We start from the raw sequence: 27,976 nt of genomic DNA, 5'->3' as shown, positions 1-27,976 counted from the left end.
CTGCTGCTTTTGGTTCCAAGGAACACCTGACATGTGACCCCACCACTACATCTCACCTTCCTATCTCCAACCCCCTTAAACCAAGGGCTAGAACCTGCACGTGTCCCACGCCCAGCTATGGCTGCCAAAAAAGCTGCTGCTGCCATCACTGGGCAGGTCAAGCTGGTGGGCAAGGAAGGGCCTCACAGAGGAAAGGGTCCTGGAATGATCACCCTTCTGTCCTACCCCCACCCCATGTCAACCCCACCTTCCTCTCCTCCCCTTTTCACACCAATCTCAGGGAAGCACTCTAAGCGGGAGGCCCAAAACACATGAACCCCTTTTCTGTTAGGACAATGCATCCCCAGGGCCGGACTCACCCATGGGGCCTTGATCCACCTGGACCAAAGCCAAGCCATTGGACTCCCCTCCCAGGGACTAGGAATCACAACCCAGAGCTGCAGGCGCTCCAGTCCTTGCTGCTGAGGCCCAGGCATGGCTATCGGGAGGTGGTCCCTGAGCACCTGGCTGCTGGACCTGCTCTGGTCCCTGCATACCCGCGCCCAGCAAGTGTGTTCTTCCTTCAGCTCAGCTGTGTCACCGCTCCAGGGCCTTCCTTGCGTCCCTCTCCACCAGGCCTCCCCCGGAGCTCATCAGGGTGGATCCTGTTGCTCAAATTCGGTGGGAACTCAGCTGACAACACCCAGCTCAAACAGGGACTCTGGCCCCAAAGTTGAACATCTAGTGTGTTTCTGCCCATTCTTGTTCTCAGTCCCTTTCATGTTGGAGCTGGGGACACTTTTGGGGACCCTGAAGCTGGGCAGGTCAGGTAATGAGAAACACACACCTGCCCAGGCCTTCCCAGAGACATGGCTGAGGACTAGGACCCCAGAGAAGCCTCCAGCCACCCTGGGGATCCACCAGGTGAATACGTGATCTTCAGGCACTTCCTCTTGCAAGGAGTCAGCACTGGCCATTCTAGGACAGGCTGACCTCCCTTCTACATGCTGCCCCTTGCTCATCTATCTCCCCCACCCCCTACAACACACTCCAGGGACCCTGAGGGCAGCCCCTTCTACGGCACAAGCCCGCATCCCCAGCGAGTCAGCCTGCTGCACAGCCGGAGTCAGGGCAGGACAGACATGCTTTATTTCCGGGGCGGGGAAGTCTCCTGCATTTAGCAGGAATGCCTGTACAGGCTCAGGGAGGACTACGGGGGTCCTGCAGGGCGTCTGGAGCTGCTGCTCTCACTCATCAGTGCCGGCCTCATCCTTCTTTCCTTCCTCAGCTTCTGTGTCTTTCAGATTCTGGCGAGCAAACTCCTCGAAAACCAGATTTTCATCCTGAAAACTGAAATGAAGGGGTCAACATGGTGATCAGGGCAGGCTCTTTGAATCTGGGGATGAAACCTGGAGTGAGGAGATGTCTTTCATCTGTTGTATTTGATGATGATGATGATGATGTTATTTTGCACCCAAGGAGCAGATCAAGGTTTTCTTCATGATGGAAGTGGGACTGTACCATTTTTCTTGAAAAATCACTTCATCGGACAAACATGAGCTTGAACAAGGGCACCCGTGGGGGAGCAGACACACCCCAGGCTGACAATGTATGGCTGCCAGAGGTGCTGCTCTGGGGCCAAAGGGAATGCAAAGAGGAGCTCAGGCAGGAGGAGCGAGGCTTAGACATGGGCAGCTCAGGACAGCCCTGCAGTGGCTCACCTTTCCTTGGCTGTCAGCCAGGACACAAGGAGGCAGAGGAGAGAGAGAGAAATAGAGAGACACCTGTTAGCATCATCAATGTGCTATCATGCCTACCTAGGCAGTTGCAGAGAGAGCATGGCCTTACGTGACTCCCTTGTCTTCCCCACCCTGTATGAGCTGCCCCAACCCAAACCCTCTTTACTCCAGGACCTTCATGGGATCAGCCACACCCCAGAGGTGGCCACTCCTCTGCTCCAAGCGTTTCTCCAACCAGGTCACCCTTCATCAGGTTCTAGCCCTGGACATGTATCACTGTCCCTATGTGGGTGATGTGCCTTGAAGCCTGAGGCCCCCAGTTTTCAGCTTCTGTTAACGTGCTCCTTTGGGGGGTTGGCTTATACTCTCACACCTTTTGCATCCTTCCCATAGATCACATGGAGTGATGTGAGTGTCTTTTGTTGTCTTTAGCCTTCTGCCTAGCTAACACAGCACAGAGGCGGTTAAAGTGCTATACAGGTTTGTGCTGACGTAGCAGTGGCGGGATGGTGAGCCGCTGCTTTTGTGTCTTGGGCAAACCAGCACAGGATAGGGGGTGTCTGGGAGGGCCGCTAGGCTCAGGGCACCTAAAGAGAAGGTCCTCTGGCAAGAAGGACCCTGTAGCCCCACTGTACTGAGCAGTGAAAGGGCAGCCCCAGGACCCTTGACCTTGGGGAAATAAACAACAGAGGTGAGAAAGGTCAAGTGGGCACCATGGGCCCTGCACAGATGCCCTCAGGCAGCGTGTATCACCCATCCATCGCCTGGTCCCTGGCGGGGCTTGCCTTGCACTCTGTTTTCTTCCACACACCCAAGAGAGCGCCAGAAGCCAGGCAGGGAAGAGACTCACTCTGACACTTGCTGTCTCAGAAACCTCTGGAAACCACCAGCTTTGTGGCCATGGGGTGGCTTGTCCTGATTCTTGCTCCCTGAAACTTCACACTGTTCCACCACCCCCTCCATCGTGAGATGGTCACTATAAGGAACTTGATGGCTAGAACACAAAAACTTCGATTGGGGAGGAGGAAGAAATCCACTCTCCCAGCTGAGGCCGTAAAGACTATGCAGAGCTCCAGAAAACATCCCACCGTCAACTACAACCTATGCCCTGTGACCAGCTTCCTGACGTCCTCGAAAGGAACCAGAAAGCATCACACACTTACGGCTAAAACAGGGGGACTTGTTTTCATGATACAGACACAAATGAATTCAGAACATATGGCTGCACTTATTTCCCCCCGAGGGAGGGTTTTGGCAAAGTGTTCTGAGGGTCTAAAGCCAAGTGATCTGGAAAAGATACTTTACCACAAAATATTTTGGAGACAAAATCCTGAAGAAAATACAGGAGTTCCTTGTCATATTTAAATGTCCATTTCATTAGGAAAGGCTCTCATGAGGAAAAAAATATAGACCATGTTTATTTCTATCACTGGGACTTAAAATATTCGTTATTTAAAATATTTAGCTATAAACAGTTCTTTTCTTTTTTAATGTTCTGTATTTTTATGTGAAAGGCAGAGAGACAAAGAGAGATTTCTTCCATCCACTAGCTCACTTTCCAAATACCCATGGCAGCTGGGGCTGGACTAGGCTGCTGTCAGGAGCCGGGACGCCATGCAGGTTGCCCGTGTGTGTGGCAGAGGTGCCAAGTACCCAGCCATTGCCTGCTGCCTTGTGGCTCTGCCTGAGCAGGCGGCTGGGGCTGGCAGCAGAGCCCTGTGTGGGGTGGGCATCCCCAGGGCCAGGGTGAGTTCCGAGTTCCCATCCAGGCTGGTCATTTCTCCCTCCTGCCACTATGCTGCCTTAGCCCCTGCTAGGGACTTTTCCCCCAGAATTCCTGAGGGTTTTGTTGTTGTAGTTCAACCTCTGTTACAGGTTACAGTTGCTGCTTCATCTACATTTCTTGAGGGAGCATTCCTGAGCTCTACCCCACCTCCCTAACGGGCAGCTGGTTTTTGCTGGGTTCCCGGGGTGGCAACACCTTCACCTCACTTCACGTCCAGCCAGGTACCCTGGATTTTCAATCCAAATGAACTAAGAGCTCTGGCTCTTTTTTTCTAATGTTTTTTTGTCACAACTACATTGTCAAAAAATGTGTCTTGCCTGCTAACTGGCTGCTAACAAACGAAGCATAAGGCCTTTGGTTTCTAAACAAAATGCAAAATCCTTGGGCGCTCAGGGTTATCTGTCACCTGTATCACCTTGCAATCTACAGGTAGGGCTGCTGACAAGCAGAGTAGCCACCTTCACATGGCTTCCAGTGAAATCTCATGAGATGGGCCTTCTCCTGCCGGGCAAGGCTGCCTGGTCCCACATTCTCTGCCAATGGCCAAGCCACCTGGCATGGAACACAGCAGCTCCCTCCCTTCCTGGCGGGCCTAGGCACCTTGCAGATGACAGCTGGGCCACTCCCAGGCTTGGAGATGCAGTCAAGAGAGGCTAAGAAGCAATAAGGCTGAGAGGCAGCCCCTAAGATGGCAGGACTAACCTGGGTCTGGCTGAGGGTGCATGAGGCGGAATGGCAGCTCTGTGGCCACTTCACTAGAGAAGACAGAAGCACAGATGGTGAGAACACATGCCCACATACGCGTGAACACACACACAGAATTGCAAATCCCACAGCAAAGTGTCGTGGCTGTGGGGACTCGGCTGAAAGACAATTCACTGGAAATGACAAAGAAAACAGAGCAGAGATCAGGAAGCGGTCAAAGCAGGAATTCCCAACATATTCCCCGGAATGTGGTCCAGAAGCTTTGCTGGGGCACGGCTGACTGCAGATATTTTTAGGATTTCCGCGCTTCTGTTGATTAGCTGCAGGGACAGGATATCGTGAGCTGAGAGGAGGTGAAGTTCAGGAGCAAGGAGAAACCTTCCAAATACGACAGGCAGTGACGCATGCCATTCTGGATCTGCCAAAACCCACGTGAGGCCAGTGTGCTTGGGCCCTGGCAGACAGAGGAGCAGAGTCCACTGAATTCCAAAGCTGGTTCTGGAACAACTTGGAATTCAGAGAGAAAAAAAAAAAAGGGAGGGGACGGGCAGTCAACTGGGAGAGTAGAGACAGGCAGAAGGGGCAGCAGGGGAGAGAGGTGCTGCTTCCTGCCTGCCCTGGACGCCCTGGCTCCTCCCAGCACTGGCCTTTGCTCAGTGCCCATCTGTTTACAACCACCCAGGCGCCCATGGGCTCTGGGAGGCTAGAGCTGGGATGGAGAAGGACATGTCATCTCAAGTCCTATTTGGACATTTCTCAACTTGCTGCTGCTTGCTGAGGGATTTAAGAGGCCACAGTCCAGCGGTGAAGTAGCCCCGATGTCCACCAACAGATCACAGGGCAAACCAAGCACAGTCCAGCATGCAAGGAGCAGGACTCGGCTGAGCACAGGCCTGAGGCCCTCACACATGCTGGAACATGGATGGGCTGTGGACATCACGCTTGGTGAAGGAGCCCGACCCCGAAAGCCACGGGTCATGGTTTGACCCCAGCTGTTTCCTTAAGGTTTCCTTAAGGGATAGTAAAGAAGTTCTAGAACTACACAGTGGGGCTGATTATGACATTACAGACATACTCAGTACCACTGAATTGTGTACTTCAAGTAAAATGGTTTAAAAAAATTACATAACGTGTATTCTAACACACAAACATGCATAAGACAGCTGCTTGGAATGCATTAGAATTCTGGCTGTGCGTGTCTGTGAGTATCTTGCCCTGTAGGCCTAGCAAGTTTCTCAAAGTAGTGTCTCAGGCCCAGACCTAGCAGCCAAGGCTTATGGGAGCTCAGGGGGCCAGGGACTTTTTCAGAACCCCATCAGGGCCCAGCCGCTCAGAGCCAGCCTTCCAGGGACTGTTTGGGAATCCCCACGTTTGCTATCCTTGGTAGCCTGGCATCAGGCAGAGGAACAAGAGGCTTACCTGGAGGTGAGGTCTCCCAGTAACCTAGGAAACAAAAGCAACAGGTTAAGTGAGTGCCTACAGTGGGGCTGCGACTTCATGTCCCAGTACGTACAGCTGTGGCAGGTCACAGGTGTCCTGTCCCGTGCTCTCTAACTCACAGCTTCCCTTTATGTTCAAGTTCATTCCTGCTCTCTGCATGTGTCTACTATGGCCTGGAAAAGCAGTAGAGGATGGGCCAAACCCTTGGGATCCTGTAGCCATATGGGAGCCTCAAAAGAAGCTCCTGGCTCCTGGCTTCGTATCGGCTCAGCTCCGACCATTGCAGTCATTTGGGGAATGAACCAGCAGATGAAACATCTTTCTGCCTCTCCTGCTCTCTGTAAATCTGCCTTTCCAACAAAAATAAAGATAAATCTTAAAAAAAAAAAAAAAAAAAAAAAGACACCAGGGCCCAGCACAATGGCCTGGTGACTAAATCATCGCCTTGCACATGCCAGGATCCCACAAAGGTGCTGGTACGTTTCCCAACTGCTACACTCCCCTTCCAGCTCCCTGCTTGTGACCTGGGAAAGCAGTAGAAAATGACCCAAAGCCTTGGGACCCTGCACCCACATGGGAGACCTGGAAGAAGCTCCTGGCTTCAGATCAGCTCAGCTCCAGTCATTGCAGCCACTTGGGGAGTGAACCAGCTAACAGAAGATCTTTCTATATCTCCTTCTCTCTGTAAATCTGCCTTTCAATAAAAATTAATACATCTTTTTTTCTTTAAAAAAGGCACTAAAACAATAGAAGAAATGGATTTTTAAAAATATTTTAAAAAGACAAAGTTAGAACTAGACACTTAGGTGTGAACATTCTTGCATGAAGAGGAGATTCCCAAACAATATGTTCACATCATGGTGTCAGAGACTCAGGACTGAGCACACAGCAGCTCTGGGGCTGGCGTGTGGAGCGGCAGGTGGAGCTGTCAAGGATGCCTGCATCCCACATCACAGGGCCTGGGTCTGGGTCCAAGCTCTGCTTCTAGTTCCAGCTTCCTGCTAGTATGTCCCCTGGGAGGCAACAGGTGATGATGTGAGTGGTTCTGTCCTTGCTACCCATCAGGGAGGCCTAGCCTGAGTCCTCAGCTCCTAGCCTTGTCTTGTCTCAGCCCTGGGTGTTGCAGGCATTTTCGGGAGCTACCCAGCAGGTAGGAGATCTCTCTGTGTGTCCCTCTTTTTTGTCTTCACATAAATGAACATTGAAATGAATCCTTGCTGGTGTGCTTCTGATCCAGTTCCCTGCTCAGGTGCCAGGGACAGCAGCAGGAGGTGGCCTGAGCATTTGGGTTCTTCCCAGCCATGTGGAGACCCGGCTCCTTGCTTCAGCCTGGCCCAGCCCTGGCCATTACAGCTATTTGGGGAATAAACTAATAGGTGAAAAATATTTCTCTCTGTCCCTCCCTCTCTCCATGCCCCAACTCTTCCTTTCAAAAAAAAAAAAAAATCATTAAAAAAAGAAAGGAATGCAGCAGACCAAGCATTGCCATGGGACACTTACCCTGACACTGTGAGCTTCACCTTGATGTGGTAGGACACCAGGATGCCCAGGACGGTCCGGTCTATGCCTTCCTTAATGCTGTCCAAACAGAAAGGGGAGGGAGGAGGGTGAGAACAGCAGAAGGGCCATGGAACATCACCAACTCAGCAGGGGAGGGGGGTTGCTGTCAGCGGCAGAGGAATCCTTGCATCTTTCCATTTCCTCCTTCTCCATGCCATGCCTCCCCCATGCTCGCGCACCTGCCGCATCCCTCCTGCCTCCCCGAGGGCTCACATATCTGCCTCACCCCCACCCGCCTCCCCTGATGGTCACACAACTGCCTCACCCCCTCCCGCCTCCCCAGATGTTCACGCACCTGCCGCACCCCTCCCGCCTCCCCCATGCTCGCGCACCTGCCGCACCCCTACAAACCTCCCCCGATGTTCACCCACCTGCCGCACCCCTCCCGCCTTCCCCCCATGCTCACTCACGCACCTGCCACATCCACAGGAGCTGAAGCTCTCAGTTTGAGCTTGTCAGCCGCTCTGCAGCCAGAGAGCTCTCCCAGAACCAAGCCCCGGCAGGTAACCTGTGATCAGCCTCTACCTGCTTTTGCCATGCCCCGGGGTTCCCACGTGCCAGCCTTGCCAAACGCAGACCTGCCTTAGGAATGTTCTCCTTCTGCTTCCTTGCCCTTAAGACCTCAAGCGGCAGGGATGATGGACTGTCTGACATTGTCTGTACCAGTATTGTCCGGGCACACTTAAATAGCAGAGTGATGGAATTGGAACTCCTTATGAAAAGTGTGACATTATGGAAAAAATCAATTTGGGGGCAGAAAATGGGGGAGAGGGGAATCCCAGACTATACAGAATTGTATGACAAATTTCAAGAATTAAACAAAAAAGACCTCAAATGGCAAGACCCTGCCCACCTTTGCCTTGTGATATGTTCCTGGACAACTGCCGGGCAGCTCTGAACCTCACATGGAAACATAGAGCCCTCAGCATAGGGGATTGGAATGGACCTTGATGTCGCCGGTGGAGCCACACCCCCAGCAGCCAGAATTGTGCCCTCCTCCGAGCGGGCGCTTCTGAAGGTTTAAGTGAATGAACAAGGCATGTGAGATGCTCCCTCCAGGAGAGCACAGCTTCTCTTTCCTCAACAGAGACATCCTTTCAGACGTCTCTGCCGTGTGTGGGGTCACTGTGATGGATGGGTGCCACCACAGACACGCTCTCACATAACCATAATTATTTCATGTGTACCAACACAATCAGTAAGGGGATCTAAGGTGGAAAACCAATCAAAAACTTCCAGCCAAAATAGTGTGAATCAAGAGAAGAAAACTGGGCTGGAGGCGGACAGCAGGAGAGGATCCATAGACAGCTCTGGGGAGGGGGGGGTGTTCTTAGGCAGCTTCCGCCCACAAGATAGTGTCTGGCCCCAGGAGTCTGGGCTGGGGTCCCCTGGCCTGGCCAGCTGCTCACAGATGCACAGACATGTCTCTCATTCCAGCTCAAGCCCAGTTCCCTGAACCATCAGAGGGGCACAAGTATACTTCCTCACCAAGATGTGCACATGCACACGTGTGGGGCCTGGGGTGTACACTGCACAGCATTCCAGCAGTGTGCCCTTGCCCAGGCTGATGCCAGGAATCAGTGCCCCTTGGTGTGTGCCCTCCTCAACTTCTGAAACCTGCTCTGAGAATCCACCACGACGACTTGACCTGCCTTCTGACCCCCTTGGTTGCTCCCCACACCTTCTTGCCTGCCGGCATGACAGCCTGGTTTGAGCGGCCCCGGTGAGCTGTCTGGAAGCCCAAGGACTCACATGGTGCTGGAGGCGAGGTTCGTGTCCTCATGCTTAATCTTCCCGTCCAGGGCCAGGCCTCTTCTCTCACGATTGTTGGCCAGCAAGGGCACCAGCGTCACAGTCTTGGTCAGCGCATTGTTTGGCAGCACTTTTTCTCTGGAGGAGGAGGAAGAACAGGTGGCAAATTGAGAACCACAAGTCACTGGTGACGCACCACGACTCGGGGTTTGCTATGGGTGGCAGGGCGGTTTCCAGGCTCCAAGTTCCCTTCTTGGCTTCCTGGGAAAGGCGGTCGGGGCCTGTGTGCTTGCCTGGTGAGGAGCAGCAGGCAGTGCTGGCAAGCTCTCTCAGTGCCGGCTGGCAGGAATACTAACCCGTGTGCTCAGACCTCGCCTGCCTGCTCTGGGGTATGGACTGTTGTAGGCATTCCGTGAGGTTTGCGGAGGCCCACTGCCTAGGGCCAGAGGCCCAGCCAGCCCCTCCTTAGACTGTGAGCCACACAGGCAGCTGCAGCACTTGCCAGTCAGCGCCAGCAATGAGCCCAGGCTGGGGATTCTCCAAGGCTCAAGTCTCTGGCTCTCTGAGTTTGGCTGGGGGAGGGTCATGGAGCAGGATCAGCCAGAGGCTAGGCTGGCCTGCCTTCCACGTGTTCTTTTGCCACTGCCTCTTCTCAATGACTGGTCAGGCTGTGAGCTGTCCAGCATGGGATGGACCTCCTGTGCCCAAGGAGGTCATGGGGTCGAGCTGGGGGACACAGCAGCAGCAGCATGTGATCCTTCTGGGTTTGGCAGGAGAATGGGCCAGGTCATGGAGGTGTGCAACACGTCCAGGGCAGGGGCTGAGGCCCGCCCTCACAGCCTGTCACCCTGTACTGGGTCACACAGCTGCTCGGGCTCTCCCTGCAGAGTCCCCGAGGGTGCCACATCCTGGCCAAGGGAAGGCTGGGCAGGGGCCTGCCAGCGCTGCTGGCAATGAGCAGCGTCCAGCGCCAGTTCCAGGACAGTGGGAAGCTTGACGGACCTCCCTGGGGAAAGACTTCCCTCGTAGGGCTCCCCAGGCGCTTAGACAGCTGTGGCGTATCCGGCTTCCAGTGCGCACAGGAAGCTGCCTGCAGAGCTGTGCGGGAGCCCAGGGTGGCCCACATCCGGCCATCTGCACTCTTGAAGAGCTTCATTGAGCAAGCAGCTTTGACGAAAGCAGATACAGCATTTAAAGATGCCCAGAGGATGGGGGGGAGGGTCCTTGCAGTTGTGGCTGGTAGTGGCCTTTCTAGCAATACAACTTGCCCAAGGAGTGTGCTGGGGCCCTGGGGCCTGAAGGCACTGGGATCAGATGGCGGGCAGCAGCTGAATGCCAGCTCCAACCAGGTTCTACGCAGGCCTTGCCCATCCTGGAGCCATGGGGTCTTGGCAGCAGCTTGTGCTCTGTAGTTTTCTGGGTGACCTCCAACCTGAGTCACCCCCTAGCATGTTCCAACCCAGCTCCTAGTACCCTCTCAAGTCTCAGGATGGGGATGGAATCTTAGAATGGTTATCAGTTTCCTGGCAATCATTTGGCCCCAAACACCCCCAAAAATTTTAAAAGAGGGCCATGTAGGACCAGTGTTGCGGTGAAGTGGGTTAAGCCATAGCTTGCAACACTGCCATCCCCCATCAGAGTGCCAGCTGCCCCAATACACCCAGACCCCTGCCAAGACAACTAGGAAAGCCACCCAACTGAGGTCCATGCTCCTGGCTCCAGCTTGGTTCAGATCTGGCTGTGGTGGTCATTTGGGGAGTGAACCAGTAGATGCAAGGCTTCACTCACTCTCTGTGCCTTTCAGAGAACTATATCTCAAAGAAAAACAAAAGGGGGCCATATAAATGTGAGTGCATTAGGAGGAAACTCAGCCAGGCCATTTCCCCTCTTCACTGAACACACGCCCTAAGCACAAGCAGGCGGCACAGCCTCCAGGGCTGGCGTTCAGGAGGCAGCTGGTGAGCTGCGGCTTTCCCCTGCTTCCCTCTGCTGTAGGGCTGAACTTGAATCTCAGGCTGAGTCTGTTTTGAGTAACAGTTTTCCCCAAAGTTACTTTCCCAAGGTTATGTGATGTCAACATCGTCACTTGGTGAGTCTCTCCTCACCGCCTCACCCTTCCTCTAACCCTGGTAACACTTTCCACAGACAGTGGCATGTAGAATATGCCCATTGGACAGCAAGCAACGGTCTTCCGAAGCAATCCCCTGGGGCCTGGGGCCCAGCCTGTGGATGGATCTGACTCCTCAGTGCAGTGAAGCCTGCCAGCTTTCCTGTGGCCACACGCAGGAACCACTGCAGACTTCCCACTTGTTTTTTATCCTAATGGAGGGAGATAAGTCATTCACAATAAGGGCTAAAAACAGACATCGTTGTCATCTACAGGATGCTCTGAGATCAAAGTGTGCTAGGCTGGCCTAAGGTCCCTGTGCCGGGGACTCTGACACAAACAGAAAGACCAGGTTGCTGCCCCGAGACCTGCTGCCTGCTGCCGCCTTTATCCCAGGAGCTGGATGCCATGGGGATAAGGAAAATCTAGGGCTGAGATGTTCCACTCTCAGCTGTCCTTAAAGCGAGCGGCGGGAAGGAAGTGGACAGCCAGTGGTTCCCAGGCATTCTAGTTCCTTCTTGGGCAAGGAATGAAAGAGGAGCCTGATCAAGAAGGCAGGGCTGCCCAGGAAATGGGAACGCCACCCCTACTTACTGTGTTTCCTCCATGGCCACCGGCTTGACATAATAATCACTCGAGTAGAGCACCACATTGGCCACTTGTTCCACTGCAAAGGAGGAGAGGAGTCGGGCGATGGGCACCAGCTCCCTGCCTCCCACTCCCCCATGCACGTGCTGGGTGCTCTAGCCTCCAAGGGAACACAGTTGGGCCCCTCCTGCTGGGCACTGAGTCTGTCTGCTCCCCAGGCTCAGGCTTTTCAGCCCTTGGCGTGTACCCCATGGTTTCCAAGCTCTCTCCTGGAATGATTTCAGTCCTCTCATGGTCTGCTCTGCATCACCTCCTGCCCACATCCCAGTCTCTAAGACGGCAGCTCCTGGGAGACCCCGCCTCTCCTCGGAGCCCAGGGCATGTCTCTGGGTGTGCACATGGTCTTCTGGCATCCCAGAACTCGCTTCTCTATCTCCACGCCCAGGACCCCGCCCCCCCCCCCCAACAGCCTGTAGGGTAGGTAACAGGTATCGGCCTCTGAATACAAGCCAGCTGGAGGCGCTGCAGGAGGGATTCCTGGGTGCCTTGCGGGGGTCTGGGAAGGCGGCCAGAGCCATCCTCCCTGGGCTCAGCTCTGAACCTTCAGCTGTGCTGCGAGGCATTTAGCACCTCCCTGTTCCCATCAGCAGAGCGCGGGGATAATTGCAGCAGGCTCCTGGGGTGGCTGTGAGGATTAACAAAATGACTTTCGATCTCCTTCACCATCAGGTGGGAGGATGAAGAGGAACCATGAGCAAGGAGCCCTGGGCACCAGGCCCAGCCTGCGGGGAGCTGTTCATGTTTTGTTTCAGAATATTCAACAGCGTTTTTTCAAGGGTAGTGACTTCCTGGCTAAGGATTCATAAAACTCTGAGAACTCATTTTAAAGCAAAATTTCAGAGGCTATTCGATCAGTTCTGCTGTGAGGACCTGAACGCTTTATTCCCTCAGGATTTAAATGCTGAAATCTGAAGCCCCAGGGCCTAGCATCGTGGTGCAACAGGTTAAGCCACCTGCATGCTATCTTGAATCAGAACACTGATTAGAGACCCAGCTGCTCAGCTGCTAATCCAGTTAGGCAGCGGAAGATGGCTCAAGTGCTTGGACCCCTGCCACTCTGGTGGGAGAGCAGGATGGAGCCCCTGGCCCCTGGCTTCAGCTTGGACCAGCTCTGGCCATTGCACTGCTTGGCCAGGGGGTGAGCAGACAGAAATGCTGTGTGCTCTCTCTTCTTTCTCCCTCCTTCACTCTATTCCTATCATCTGCCTTTCAAACAAACAGATTATTTTTTAAAAGCTTTGAAAAGATCATTTGGGTATAATTTTTTTTTATTATCTAAGCATAGTGGTTTCTTTTTTTCATCATTTGCATTTCCATAAACCTGTTGGAAACTTCTCATATGACAGTCACAGATGGAGCTCCTTTTAAGTAGGGGAATTTTGCTGGGCTCGTGGTCCTGGCAGCTGGCAGTGCCAAAACAGGACACTGGCATCTGGTGAGGGTCTCTTGACCGAGCCCCAACACGGTAGAGGGACAAGGTGCTGGGGCTCCCGCTCAGAAAGTCACTATTGCCATCACCCGACGATCTCAGCTAACCCCAAGTATCCTCAACCACCATCAAGGGAGGGACTGTAGAGGTCAGTTTCCAACACATAAACTTTTGGGGGACACCTCCAGATCACAGCACACATCTGGGGCGAAGAGCTGCCTCAGTTTGCCTGGGACCCACCCTTAGTCCTGGGCAAGCTGAGCCACCAGCAGTCTGTGTCTTGGTCACCAAATGTTGGAGCTCAGAGGTTCCTTCCTGGGTCATTGTGTCACACGTTCTGTTTGTGACCCACACAAGGCCTCATCACAGGGGCTGCATGGTGGCCTGACAAGCTAATCCTCTGCCTGCAGTGCTGGTATCCCAAACAGATGCCAGTTTGAGTCCCAGTTGCTCCACTTACGATTTAGCTCCCTGCTTGTGGTCTGGGAAAGCAGCAGAAGACCAGAGTCCTCAGGCCCCTGCACTCACGGTAGAGCTGGAAGAAGGGCCTGGCCCCTAGCTTTATACCAGCCTCGTTTGCCTATTGCAGGATTTGGGGAATAAATCAGTGGATGGAAGAACTCTCTCTCTCATTTTCTCTGTGTAACTCTGATGTTCAAGTAAAATAAATAAATCGTTTCTTTTCAAAGATTTATTTATTTTTATTGGAATGCTAATTTACAGAGAGGAGGAGAGACAGAGAGAAAGATCTCCTGTCTGATGGTTTACTCCCCAAGTGGCCACAATGGCTGGAGCTGAGCCGATCTGGAGTCAGGGGCGTCTTCTGGGTCTCCCACGCGAGTGCAGGGTGCAGTCTTCCACTGCCTTCCTAGGCCACAAGCAGGGAGCTGGATGGGAAGCAGGGCCACTGGGACCAGAACTGGCATGTGCAAGGCAAGGACTTTAACCACTAGGCTACCACGCTGGACCCAAAGTAAATAAATCTTTAACAACAACAACAACATTGAAGCCCCCTGCACAGTGATACCCTCTAATCTGGGAAAACAGCAGCAGGCAGGAGACATTTCCCATATGGCATACGGTGAGGGCCCTTGCAGGGCAAGCTGGTTGCCCTTTGCCACTTACCAGACATTCTCCTTATAGCCTCATGCACCTAGGACCAGCGGGTCTACGGAGGATGCCACCTGGGCCTCGGGGACGACTCCAGGGGCCCACAAAGCGGCCCGATGTGTCCCAGTCTGCGCTCTGTCTCCTACTGCTCTGCCTCTGGCAGCAGAAATCATCACTGGGCCAAGAAGGAGACACCGCTCCTGGCTTCCCATGGGACCGTGGCTAGCAGGGGCCCTTCTGGGAAGGGAGGCCCATGGAGAAACAGGAAGATGGCCAGCCGGGGATGCTGTCCCAAGACAAAGAGCCCGCCCTGGGGGAGCAGGAGGTTAAATGCGATGACTTCGAAGCCCCTGGGGCCCTGACGGCCGGCACAGACAGTTCCTAGTGGACCAGCGATGACCATTAGGCAGCTGGATGCAGCGCAGAAGTCCTGTGGAGTCTTCTGCCCTCTGGTTTTGAGAAGTCTTACCTATTACTTTGATCTTCTTCACCGTTTTCTCCGTGTGATTGGTCACAGTCACAGTCACAGGGATCGGTTCCCCGTGGAAATAAACCTAGAACCAGGATCAGTGGACCAGTCAGAAGGGGAGAGTGGGGGCAGTGGCCTCTCAGGCGGGGGCTCCACGGAGTCATTCATCCTTCAGCCTGAGCGTGGAGGAACCCCCATCTTTTGGGGCAAGTGAAGTGTTAGCCACAAGTTACCTGTTTAGGAAAGGGTCTGGAATGGGGCTTGGAGGGCCATGTCACAGTGAGCAGAGGAGGGGCAGGCTTGGGTAAACTGAGGCTGCGAGGCAGGAGGAATGTGATGAAGGGCAACCACGTGAAAGCCTGGTGCTGGCATCTCCAACGGGCCCTCGATGCCTTCTGCAATTCAGACGCACACACACGGTGCATGGGCTCTTGCCCTCATGCATGTCTGACTGACTGCTGCCAATCAGGAGACCAGAAGCACTCTGCCAGCAGCTCCTCACCTGTGCTGTCCATGACCCCCCGATGGGGACACCACATGGGACACAGTCACCCAGACAGTTTCTGCAAAGCTTGAACTTCCTGTCTACGATGTGCACATGTATTGCTGCTCTGTTAGTGAACGGGATCCACAGGGGTGCAGGGTAAAGGAAGCTGGGGTGGGGATGGGGATGCAAATTCCTCCCACAGCCTGCCTGGGCTCTACCAGGTTCAACAGTGAGTGCAATGGCAGCTCGGGACCCTAACCCAAGGCCATTGCAACACTGGGGCTTGTGACACACTCTACACTTGGGAGGCTGGGGCAGGAGCGTGGGTCTGTGCACAGCAGGCTGCAGGCCCTGGCCTGGGCCCCTGTCCATGTGGGCTGCAGGGTCAGAGAGCGGGCTACCTCTTTGCTGAGTGACACGGAGAGGTGCAGGGGCTTGTCCGACATGAAGAACTGCCAGGCTGCCTCGTTGCGGGGCTGGGGGCCCATTTCCACTGGAGCGTGCTGTACCTTGCGGATCAGGAGGCGCACAGAGCTCCTAGGACAGAGAGAGGCCTGAGAACGCTGGCAGTGAGGCGCGGCTGCAGCACCGCCTCCAGGCGCCCTCCCCACAGTCTTTAGAGCGCTCTGGTGGAGGTGGGAAGACCAAGGAGGCAGGCCCACCAGGCTGGGCAGTCTTGAAGGTAAGGCAGACTGGGAGATCTGGACCCTGGTCGCTTCTCCACAGGGCCTTCCCACTCCGGGAGGCTCTGGCTCTGCCTTGGGTAGGCCTATGTCATGTGCCTATGTGATCTGGTTTCAGAGCTCCACATAAATTCACATACAATGGCTGTATCATCATCATCATTGCATGAGGAGGACATGGCAAGGACATACATGGGTGTCTTGTCTAGGAATGAAAAGAAGTGAGCAGCAGGGGCTGGAAACCAGAGAATAGAGTGGGATGATTGCCTAATGCAAGGCGGTGACAGCCACATTTCACTGAATGTGTTTCACACCTCTGAACTGTACTCTAGCAGAAGCCAACATGGAAAATTTCAGAGGAAGAATTCTCGGCTAAATGGTCCACAATGGCTGAAGAGTCTCAGCCAGGAGCCAAGAACTCCATCCAGGCTCCTACCCATGTGGCAGGAGCACAGTCCCTGGAGCAAACAGGGTCGGAGTTAGCAGGAAGCGGGAGTTAGGGGGCAGAGCTGCACATTCAGCCCAGGTACTCTGCTGCAAGCTGTGGCCGTGTAACTAGGCTCAGTGCTCGCTGCTTGCACTGTACTGTTCCACATAAAAAACATTTTCTTTTTCAAGAAAAGGGGATTTGGGGAGCTTTTAGGGGCTCGGAGGAGTCCTGGAGATTGTGAGCGCCTCTGCTTTTGTTTTCCTTAAATGATCAACTGTCAGCCTCCACATCACATGCAGATGGTCCGTTGTTCTGTCCTTAGCTATTCCAAGCTGGGGGCCCCACTGCCCGCAGCACACCCACAGCCCGCACCCTCCTCTCCCCACAGCACGCTCACTTCTTGGGGACCTTGTCGTCTTCACTGTCCATGCTGTCAGTGGCAAATGCTTTGACCTCAAAGTCCACCCCGCAGCTCTGTGGGGGACAAGAACAGACAGGCTTCCATCAGCGCCACCCCTGCTGGGGCAGCCACGAAGGGCACAACTCACATGGGCTGTGCCTTTCATCTTAGCCTTCTCCATGAAGATGAGGTATAGATGTGCAGTGATGACCAAGGGATGACACTGCACAAGCTGTGGGCCATGGGCTACCGGAGGCAGCAGGGTCAGCCTTCCAGATGGGTCCCTCTGGTGTCTGTGGCCTGTGGCCGGCATGTCCTGGCTGATCCTCCCTGGCCTCAAACGCTTAGTTGTTTTTCTCTGCCATGGCCTGCGTGTGTGTCACCAACTTCCCACTGCCTAGGGCAGGTATTCACAGACCAGTGGGAGGGGCGGAGGGAGAATCCCTAAGGCACTGCAAGGATGGGGACACCCTGACCACAGTGGTCAACTGCTGCCTAGCCATGGCCAACCACGGAACCAGCTGTGTTGCCGGTCACCTGGAAGCCCCAGAGGCCTGGGTTTCACAACCGTGGGTTCAGGGCAATTCTAAGGTCTGGGTCAAAAATAAACACACATCATTACCTGCCATTACCCAGGCCTCGCTGACCCGCCCACTCCCACTGTCTTATCCAGCTGGTCCCCTGCGTCTTCTGTGCCATCCCAGTAACGCTGCTCTGCACGAGGTGACCTCTCTCCATGGGGCACCTGCTGGGCCTGCTCCCCACAGCCTTCTCCTACACTCAAGGGCTGCACCATGTATACCATCTGTCAGTGCTAGAATGTATGACACATTGGTATAATGTATTAATTACCACATATACTATACAGTATTACAGATGACACATCACATATTTTATATAGGATTATATATAACAAATAATATATATCCTATATATTCTGTAATACTATATGCTGTAGATTACATCTATAACATCCGCATATACCTATAAGATTCAATATTTTATTTCTTTATTATATAATCCATATAATGATACAAGTAGCTGTATGAGCCATAATTATTATGTGATTATTTGATGAATAGTTGCATATACAAATGTGATCATAGGACACACAATTACTGTTTACTATGTAAAACACAATACATACATGTGTATAATTTTACAAATTCCTATACATCCTTCCAGTCCCAGCTCCAGGAGCCCTCTGTATGCAGAGCCCCAAGTCCCCAGCCAGGACACCCCCTTCCTCAGAGTCCTCCTCTGCCTCTTCTGAGTCAAGAGCATTCTGACCAGTTCATCACTGTAGCAAATCAAGAAAGGCTCTGAGAACCATGTTCTGGTCTCTGTGAGAGCACCGCAAGATCTGCCCAAAGGGGGACGTGTTAGGGGAACCCCTAGACCCTTGCTTCCTTCACGACCTTGTCTTTCCCAATGCCCTCGTTTCCCAGGACCCATGCTTTTGGAAGTGTCCAGAAATGGGGCTTGCAATATGACCCAGAAGGCGGACACATGTACAAAACGACCCTCGTCACATGACACTGTGCTTTGCTACGTGCAGCGTGCTCCGCGATTTCCGTTCCTCTTCACTCCACCCCATTTCTGACCCATTGCATCCATTTCACCAACCACACTTCCCTGCTTATGTCCTGGCCCCGGCTGTTGCCTGTTGCTGCCGCTCCACATCTCACACTGAGACAGCACCTCCTGCTGACACCTCTCATCTTCAGAGCTGGCTCCCTCCTGAACCGCAAGGCTCTGACACCGTCAGGGGCTGTTACCTGTGGGTCCCAGCAGCCGGCCCCTCTCCTGGAGTTCCCCTTCCTGCCTGCCTGCAGACCCTAGGTCCATCCCGGTGGCTCACAGCTCACACACTCCACTCCTCTGCTCCTCTCCTTCTTCACAGTACTGGCTCCACCATCTCCAACCCCATGCCACAGGGGCCAGTCACCTCTCGGAGCCCTGAGTCAGAACTTGTCCATTAGAGCCTGCCAGTGGCTCCAGGGCCAAGCAGGCAGAAACCCAAGGCCCTGGGATGGTCTATGAGATCCTCATGGTCCCGGCTGCACCCTTTGCTCCCCGAGCCCAGGAAGGGAGGGAGATCCCCTGGCCTGGAAGATTCTCTCCTGGGAGCACCGGGATTTTGCCTCCACTTTATCAGAGGCCTTTAAACATCCCGAACAAACAGCCCGCCCCCGTAGCCACGCCTTGGCCTCCTGTCTCCACCAGTGTCTGCGGCCATCTCCTGGGGTGTGCGGTCACTTGTTAGTTGGCTTTTGTGTGACTTTCCACTCACATGTGAAGCCCATCTCTCTCTCATGCTGTTCATCGCTCAGAACTGTTGATGGCAACTTAAGGAGTGAAGACTCCTTAAGTTTCTCTACCTGGTTTCTCTACCTGGTTTCTCTACCTTGGTGTGCGTTTGAAGTTTTCTGTGATAAAAGACTGTTTTGCAAAGCCTACCAGAGGAATAAGCCGCCACGCATGGCATTTCTTCAAGAACTCACCTTACCCACATCTTGGGGAGCTGGCTGCAACATCACTGAACAGGGCAGGTAGTCAGGAAACTGCGGAAAGAAACACACAAAGCCCAGCGTATCTTTCAGAGGGATTTGTTCCATGTGTAATACATAAGTTATCACAAGAAGGGAATAATCAAGATGATCAGCAAGGAAAAAAAGATGAAAAAACTTACTCTCCTACATTTCTGCCAGCTGGAGCAACCAGTGTCGCCTTCCCAGGGCGCCCCATGCGCATACAAGAGGCACAGGAGTGTGTACGCACTTGTGTCTTACAGAAAAGGGACCGAGCACACACACGCCCCACGGTCTGCCTGGCCTGTGTCAAGGGCATCAGTCCTTTTCCCTACCACGCACAGCACTCTGCGTCAGTGCTTTTGGGGTCCCTTTTACACTTCTGCCGTCATAAACAATGCTTTGATAAATACACTGCTTTGAACACATCAGCACCCTGCAGCTCAATCAGTCCACAAGCTGCGCTGCTAGCAGGCGAGCTATGGGTCAAAATCACATCTTTTAATGTCTCTGATGTATGCTGATGCGTGCTCACTATAACGACAAGTTACACCAAAATTCCAACACAGGTACACGGGAGTGCCCCAGGCTATGTCACTTTTTTTAAAAAGTGATTTTATTTAAAAAAAAATCATGGTGAAATAGAGTGATATAGAATTGACTGTTTCCAGGGCACAGTTGCTTGGCATTAAGTACCTTCTGGTTCCTCTTCAAAGATCACTTCCACCCCCCTGCAGAACTTTGTCACCCTTCCACCTGTGAAACCCTAACTCCCCAACCCCTTCCCCAGCCTGGGGGAGACACCCCTCTCTTTTCTGTCTCAATGAATTTGGTGCCTCCATGAACCAGCTGCAGGTACACTCATACAGTCTTGGCTGGCTTTTAGTCACACTGCACAGTTCCTTCAAGGTTCATCCAAGTCGTGGTATGTGGAGCGGGGAGGCGGGTAATTTCATTCCCTTTTAGGGCTGAACCATATAGCTTGAAGGGTTATATGACCTTAAGACAAATACACATGCTGGGAAAGTAGGTGGCCTGACTTCCCCATTCCAAGCTCACACCCACGACTTCACAGAGCCGGACTTGGCAGGGTGAGGCAGGACTCCAGGGAGAGTTAGAAGGACATAGCTCCTGGGGCACAGCAAACTGTGGGTTAAGCTAAGACCATGTCTTAATTCACTGAGGTCTATTGTACCTTGGAACTGCCCCAGGGCCAGAGGAGAGACACTCCTGTGAAGCTTCTTTTTATAGCTAAGCAGGCAAAGGGACAACACACGCTCATGTAATTAGGCAGTAGGATGAAGGGCACTGTTTAAACAGTAGGTTGCAATGGTGCCAGCCAGACTAAGAGGTTGTTTTCAAGGACTTAAAAAAAAAAAGACAATCACAGACCATTCAATCTAAAATTTCTTTGAAGGGTGCAATCTACAGTCCCACAGATGCAAAGCCCTTACCCTCTACCCCTTATCCCAACCCTCTGACCCCTTCCCTTTGCTCCCATCCCATTCCAATGTGCTGTGAGTGAAGGAAGGAGGGCCGGGGAAGTGGGCAGGGCCGGGCATCACCCACCGTGAGCAAGAAGGGGTATGTGTTGGCCCCCAGCTTCTTGAGCAGGCTCTCCTGCAGTTTGGTAGGGGCGCTCGTGGTGCCCACGGGAGGGTACACTTGGACACGGGAGAAGTACAGGTCCCTGCGGAAGGTCAGGCCGATGATGTCGATGTCCTCCTGGCCATAGCGGAAGGCGCAGGTCAGGGAGACGAACACTGGGAAGGAGATGCAGAGAGCATCGGGCAGGGTCCGCTCAGCCTCGTGAGGTTAGTGTGAGGAAGGGGGCTGAGCCTGCAGGGCTCAGGTCAGAAGGTGGGGACCACAGAGGGGATTGCTGTTCAGCCCCCGTTTCTGCCATTATCCCTGTCACTGCTGGTGGCTCTGCACCAGACTTCTCCAGGCAGGCAGACCCAGGGTGGTGGGCAGTGATGGACAGCACATTCTCTCAAAGGCACAGTTAACATGGGCCAGTTAGTGACACTGTCCTCAGGGTATCTGGAATCTGTGTGCCAATTCAGCTTATGCAATAGTTATCACAACCACCATGCTGTGATGTGGTATGGGGTTCTTGATTCTGTGCCCATTTCCCATATCCGAGTGCCTGGTTCAAGTCCTGGCTCTTCTGGCTCTATTTAGCTTCCTGTTAATGTACGTCCTGGGAGACAGCAGGATGGTACAGGAACTGTCACCCACATGGGAGACCTGGTTTGAGTACCAGGCCCCTGGTTTTGGCATTCCCGGCCCTGGCAGCTGTAGGCACTTGGAGAGTGCAACAGTGAATGAAAGACATTTCTCCTTCAAATAATAAAAAAAGAAATCATAAATTCTGGGTTTCAATCCTGTAGCCTTTCAGCTACAAGGAGCCGTCCTGTGTTTGCTGCTGGCCTAGGATCACGTGACACAGGACCGAGTGCCTGGGTGATGGAGCAAGCAGGTGCAGATTCTGCCGACCGCTCACCCATTGGCCACCCCAGCCCGTGGCACACTGAGGCCAGCGAGCTGCAGTGTGAGCAGGACATGCTTTGTGGGAAGGGTGAGGAGCAGGCTGGTCCCCAGTACCACCATCTGCCTGTCCCATCCTCCCCACCAGAGCCAGATGGGAGCCCAGACCCTGATTCCCCGGGGCACGAGGGGCTCCGTCTCACCTTTCTTTCCTTTCACAAGCTCAGGATCAATCAACACGACACCATCTAAACCACAAGAAGGAGAGGAGGGTGAGGGTGAGGTGAAAGGAACCAGAGCCTCTTCCAGAACAACAGCTGTCTTCATCGCACATGCAGTCCATACTCGAGACACGACAGTTAAAATGAGTGTTGCACAGGGGAAATATCAGTATTGATCAAGTGCTAATCAACTTAATAGCTCCACATTGCTCCACTGAATAGAAGTACCATACATAATCTAACCAACTCTTATCAGGAAGGCTCTTAATATCCCCCCATTATAATTAATACTGTGACAAACATCTTTATACACAAATTTGTGTGTCTCACCATGATTTATTTGTTTGAAAAGCAGTTACAGAAAGAGAAAGGGACAGACAGAAGCATCTTCCATCCACTGGTTCACTCCTCAAAATGGCCTCACAGCTGGAGCTGAGCCAGTACAAAGCCAGGAGCGAGGAGCTTCTTCCAGGTCTCCCCTGTGGGTACAGGGTCCCAAGGACTTGAGTTATCCTCCACTGCTTCCCCAGGTATTAGAAGGGATCAGCTGGACTGGAAGTGGAGCAGCTGGGACTTGAGCCAGTGCCCGTATGAGGTGCTGGCACCACAGGCAGCAGTTTTGTCTGATACACCACAGTGCTGCCCCTTCCCCGTTTTTTAGAAAACAAATAATAGGGGCTGGAATTGTGGTGCTGGTGGCACTATATCCCATATCGGCAGATGGAAGATCTCTCTCTCTCTGTAGAAAGTAAGAAATAAATCTTAAAAACAAGCAAACAAAACTAGGGTCTGGTGCGAATGTGCCAGGATCCTATATGGTCGCTGGTTCTAATCCTGGCGGCCCTGTTTCCCATCCAGCTCCCTGCTTGTGGCCTGGGAAAGCAGTCGAGGATGGCCCAAAGCTTTGGGACCCTGCACCCATGTGGGAGAACCAGAAGAAGCTCTGGGTTCCTGGCTTCCTGGCTTCAGATGGCTCAGTTCCAGCCGCTGTGGTGGTTTAGGGAGTAAACCATTGGACAAAAGATCTTCCTCTCTGTCTCTTCTCCTCTCTATATCTGAGTTTCTAATAAAAATAAATAAATCTTAAAAAAAAAAAACTAACAAACCAAGCAAACCAAACCACCTAGGAAACTGGCTTGGGGACACTGGGTCACTGTATCACAGTGCAGGCCTGTGTGACCACCTCCACCATCGGATGCAGAGCCCCTAACAGTCTGCCTTCTCCTGCCATTCTCGATGGTTACCAGGACGCCTCTGTTTTCCATCTGTATATTTTGCTCAACTTGAGAAGTTAGAGAAACAGAATGACACATCTGTGACCTTTTGGCTTTTGTCCACTCAGCCCTCAGGACAACACCCTTGAGATCCACACGCACCAGTGGTTTATGAACGCTGAGTATATCATTCTTATTGCTGAGCTGTATTCTATGGCATGGATGCACACAGTGTGTGTGTGTTCCATCGGATTCACCTGCTGGGGGATAGCTTGCTTCTTTCCAGTCCTGAAGCTGCTACGAACAGGACTGAACAGAGCAGGTTCAGTTCGCATCCTCTGGGAGGGGTACCCTGGGATGCAGTTGCCAGGTCAGACAGCGAGGTATGTTTCATTTCTTGAGAAACTGCCAACCCTTTTCACGGCAGCCCTTCTGCCTCTCACTGCCACCAGCCAGCACCCTCCCATCAGCCTTTGGTTTTGTGGTTGCCATTTTCTGTAGCCATTCTGACAGGTGTGTGGTTACAGGTGCCTGTGAGCCCCACTTGGGCCTCCCTGCGTTCTCATGACTCTGCCCATGCTGTTGGCGCTTGCTCGTCAGCCAAGAGTCTTCTCGCATGAAATTTGCTTTGCATGTCTCCTGCCTGTTTTTCTTGCTGGATTTTTCTTTTCTGACTGTTGAGTTCAGAGGTTCCTTATATTATCTAGAAATAAGCTCTTCGGCTTCTCAGGCTCTGAAATATCTCCAATAAGCCAGGAGTACCTCACTGATGTTTTAATTTGCAGTTTTTAAAGTCAGATCATGAGTGAGGCTGAGTGGTTTTTTATCCTTTTTGAAAAAGCTACACATAGAGAGAGGGCTTTTCAATTGTTGGTTCACACTCAAGATGACCACAATGGCTAGAGTTGGACCAGGCCAAAGCTGAGAGCCAGGAACTTCTTCCAGGTCTCTCACATGGGTGGCAGAGGCCCATTAGGTCATGTACCACTGTGTTTCCAAGGCGGGATCAGAGGTAGAACAACTGGGACATGAACTGGTACCTGTGTGGGATGTTTTTAAAACATCAAGCTTAGGCCCGGCGTAATGGCATAGCGGCTAAAATCCTTGCCTTGAACATACTGGGATCCCATATGGGCGCCAGTTCTAATCCTGGCAGTCCTGATTCCCATCCAGCTCCCTGCTTGTGGCCTGGGAAAGCAGTCGAGGATGGCCCAAAGCTTTGGGACCCTGCACCCGTGTGGGAGAACCAGAAGCTCTGGGTTCCTGGCTTCGGATTGGCTCAGCTCCAGCCGCTGTGGTGTCTTAGGGAGTGAATTAGCGGATGGAAGATCTTCCTCTCTGTCTCTCCTTCTCTCTCTCTCTCTCTCTCTATATATATATATATATATATATCTGCTTTTCCAATAAAAATAGATAAATCTTTAAAAAGAAATAAAATAAAATACCAAGTTTGCTGAGGCTGACGCAATGATGTAACAGAAACGCCTCCACCTACAAGCGCTGGCATTCCATAGGGTCATTGGTTCATGTCCCAGATGCTCTACTTCTGATCCAGCTCCCTGTTTGTGGCCTGGGAAAAGCAGCAGAGGACGGCTCCAGTCCTTGGGCCCCTACAACCATGTGGGAGACCTAGGAAAAGCTCCTGGCTCCTTGCTTTGGATCGGCTCAGCTCCAGTCATTGTGGCTATTTGGAGAGTGAGCCAGTGGATAGAACATCTTTCTATCTCTCCTCTCTGTAAATCTGCCTTTTGAATGTAAATAATTACATCTTTAAGAAACAAAATAAAATATCAAGCTTGCAGTTGTCTGCAGACCCAAAGAAAACCAGTGTGAACAACTGACCACAGGTGCCAGCATTGTAGTGCAGTGGGTTAAGCTGCTGCCTGGGCCACTGGCATCTCATACCATGTGAGTACCAATTTAAGTCCCAGCTTCTCTGTTTCCAATCCAGCTTCCTACCAATCTGCTTTCAGTGGAAGATGGCCCACGTACCTGAAACCCTGTTACCCACTGAGGGACCAAAATGGAGTTCCAGATATATGACTTCCTGGCCCAGCCCCGACCATCACTCCCATTGGTGGAATGAACCAGCAGACAGGATCTCTTTCTCTGTCTCCTTCCCTCTCTCGGTCACTGCCTTTCAAATCAATAAGCACGTCTGTAGAAAAAGGGGAAAAATGGTTCTAACATCCACTTACCCACGGGCTCCACTTTGCTGACGTGGTCTATGTAGTCTCTCTTCCCGAGGTAGATGGTCACCTGCAGGAAGGACAGGTGCGCCGCGTGAGTAGCTACGGGATGCCAAGCTGAGGCATTCGCGTCACAGATCTGAGCACAGGGGAGCCTGTTTTCTAGGTTTCCACAGCTTGTCTGAAGATGTCCACTCCCGCGGCTCAGTTGTGGGTGGGCAGTCGGTATCAGGCAAGGGAACCGAGCCCTCTGTCTCATTTGCCTGTGCGTGGAGGACTTCTTCATCCCCACTCCCCACTGATGGAGAGGCAAGGAGGCTCCCTGTGCTCATCCTTTCCCCAGCAAGCTCAGGTCAACCAGGAAGTACCCTGGTAACTAACAACCTTGGGGAGGGAGTGCTGTTCCCCCCATCTATTTGCTTGCCTCTGGCTATGGAACAAAAGAACTCTCCTTGATACAGCCTTGTAAGGCTGAGCAAAGAGACTTGTGGGGAGGGGGCAGTTCTAGGGGAGTCCCTGAAATCTCTCCTGGTGGCTTTGGTGGTTGAAGGAGTCAGGATCAGCGCTAGTGGGGGTAACTGAGGTAACCTCCCCTTTAGCTCCTGTCCCGTGAGGTCCAGGCCTGGCAGCCGAGGTCTCTTTGCCCCTATCTGGGACAGCCAGGTCTGGGTTGCCCACTGCTCATGCCGTTGGCCCTCAGCACTGAGTGCCTGATGGTGAGGACTTGGACTGGGCCATCCTGGGCCATGCTGCTGCAGAACCTGGGGCACAAAACAGTCTCACTGTGTTTGCTGAGCGCACCAGCAGCAGAGAGGCACCCCTGCTGTCCCTCTTCCCGAAACGTCACAAGCACACATCTTTATTTCCATGGGCGTCCACATTAAATCATCTCTTAGACTTGGCCCCTCAGCACCCTGTATCAGATGTCCCTAAGTGGCTCCCATAGCACTGAAGCTATTTGCATGATCAATATTGAAGTGACTTCAAGCCAAGGCCATTAGAAGTCCTGTCAATGGAGAATGTTTCATGGGAAACTATAAATTCAGGGCACAGCGCTTGCTGTAGGCACCGAAAGGCTGCATGCACCTACTTCCCCAACATGGTGGGTGTCTGGGTCTCACCCTCCAGCCTCACACTGCATCTTCGGAGCTGCCCTGGGGTCAGTCATTCCAGGGGACTCCCTAGCCTTTGCTCATAGACATGGTGGGCCAGGTGCTGGTGAAGAAGGAGGGAAGCAGGTGTTTGTCTCCTGCTTGCCTGCAGCTGCCAGGTCTGGGACTGGCACAGCCCCTTCTCCACGGGATCTCAGTTCCTGGCATCTGGTATCCAGAGAAGCTGTTACTAGTCCTGGTGTATTGTGAGCACTTTTAATCTCTCCCACACCTGCCCATGCTGTAATAAACAGGCCCCCTTTCACAAACTCTCCTCAACTCCACCTGCTTGGAGGGTGTCACCTGGGAGTGGTGCTGGGAGTCATTTTTAAAATGCCTGAGGTTGGATTTGGGTTTCTGGTCAGGCAAAGACAGTGAGAGAGGTTGCTGCTAGGGCCCAGGCAGGGAAACCCTGAAGTGTGAAAGCCCCGGGGTCAAGTGGGAACCCTGGCTCAGGAAGGGGGCCGGGAGGCATAGCACATCGGCAGCTGGAGAGGAAGGATGGGAGCAGGCAGGCAAGCGGGCAGGGCTGTGTGAGTTGACAGCAGCTTGCTTTGGGGCAGGGGTACAACCCACAGCCTCACACCCCTTCTTCCTAGATGGAAGCTGTTTGTTGGGTCCGGGCTCCACCAGTTTCCCTAAGGTTATGCACAAGCAGGAGGCCCCTATGTTATGATTCTTGATCGACAGCACCCAATTACAGCCTTTGGTCCCTTTGGCTTGGGACTGGGTAAGCATGGACATGGGACTAGATTTTGAGCAACAGAACAGGAGAGAGGTCTGCGGGGGTCCTTCTGGGAAGGAGTTTCTGTCCCTAGGAAGCCATAGGCCTTCTTCACTCCCTAGCCCTGGCCCCTTCTGCTAGACAACCGGTCCTGAGTGAACATCACAGGTTCAAGGCCGGCAAGAAGCCAAGCTGCGGCCATAGAGGACTTGGAAGACAGCGAGGGTCACGAGACCAGTGTCCTGGGGAGCGGGATGAGAACCTGCACTGCTGCCCCATCCAAGGTCTCTGCCATCAGTGTCCCCAGCCTCCTAGGGTCTTGAGCTTCATCTTAGCTCCTCCTGGAAAGGCTGCGTTCATTGCTTCTTGTTCTTACGTACCACAGTTCCATCGGGCCACTTACCGATTTGTCCCGGGAAATCTTCTTGAAGATAACGTTGGACTTACTGGGCTTGCTGGCTGCCATGTTTTCTGTCCCTGGCAGCTTCCTCCACTGAAGGCTGTAGGTGGCAGGGGCCTGGGCAGAAGGGAAACTGTCCAAAATACAAAGTCAAGAATACTATACTCCACCAGCTACTTCCAGCTACTTCCACACACATGGTGGACTGAGTAAGGTCTTTGTTTGGTTTATATTTCACTGAGGTCTGTACACTCTCCTCCCTTCCCCCTCCCCAGATGTGTGTCATCTTTCTTGGTAAGCATTCAATATTTCTCATCAAAGTTCTCTCAGAA

At 52.9% G+C, this 27,976-nt stretch overlaps 1 protein-coding gene across 1 annotated transcript; it reads right to left on the bottom strand.

The window, feature by feature from the left end:
- Positions 1–1,188: 1,188 nt before the first annotated feature.
- On the bottom strand, positions 1,189–27,781 carry SAG (S-antigen visual arrestin). Its single transcript, XM_004576719.2, has 15 exons — positions 27,648–27,781; positions 25,379–25,439; positions 21,949–21,993; positions 20,825–21,018; positions 19,229–19,288; positions 16,722–16,798; positions 15,613–15,748; positions 14,725–14,809; positions 11,663–11,735; positions 8,962–9,099; positions 7,150–7,227; positions 5,629–5,652; positions 4,207–4,259; positions 1,701–1,710; positions 1,189–1,329 (listed from the first exon to the last, which is right to left on the bottom strand). Exons 1-15 carry the CDS (start codon positions 27,708–27,710, stop codon positions 1,227–1,229), a joined length of 1,200 nt encoding a protein of 399 aa, XP_004576776.2. The 5' UTR covers positions 27,711–27,781; the 3' UTR covers positions 1,189–1,226.
- Positions 27,782–27,976: the final 195 nt, after the last annotated feature.

This window comes from Ochotona princeps, chromosome 5, assembly GCF_030435755.1.
Source record: "Ochotona princeps isolate mOchPri1 chromosome 5, mOchPri1.hap1, whole genome shotgun sequence".
Lineage (NCBI taxonomy): Eukaryota > Metazoa > Chordata > Mammalia > Lagomorpha > Ochotonidae > Ochotona > Ochotona princeps.
This window is presented reverse-complemented; position numbering and strand designations above follow the sequence as displayed.

What these genes read in the sequence shown, in the direction of transcription:
- SAG (XM_004576719.2), bottom strand. Translation starts at nt 27,710, where the DNA reads ATGGCAGCCAGCAAGCCCAGTAAGTCCAACGTTATCTTCAAGAAGATT. An exon ending in CAGCAAAGTGGAGCCCGTGG is followed by an intron (nt 21,994 to 25,378) that starts GTAAGTGGATGT and finishes CTTGTGGTTTAG; the next exon opens with ATGGTGTCGTGTTGATTGAT. An exon ending in GTGGCCATGGAGGAAACACA is followed by an intron (nt 9,100 to 11,662) that starts GTAAGTAGGGGT and finishes CTCCTCCTCCAG; the next exon opens with AGAAAAAGTGCTGCCAAACA.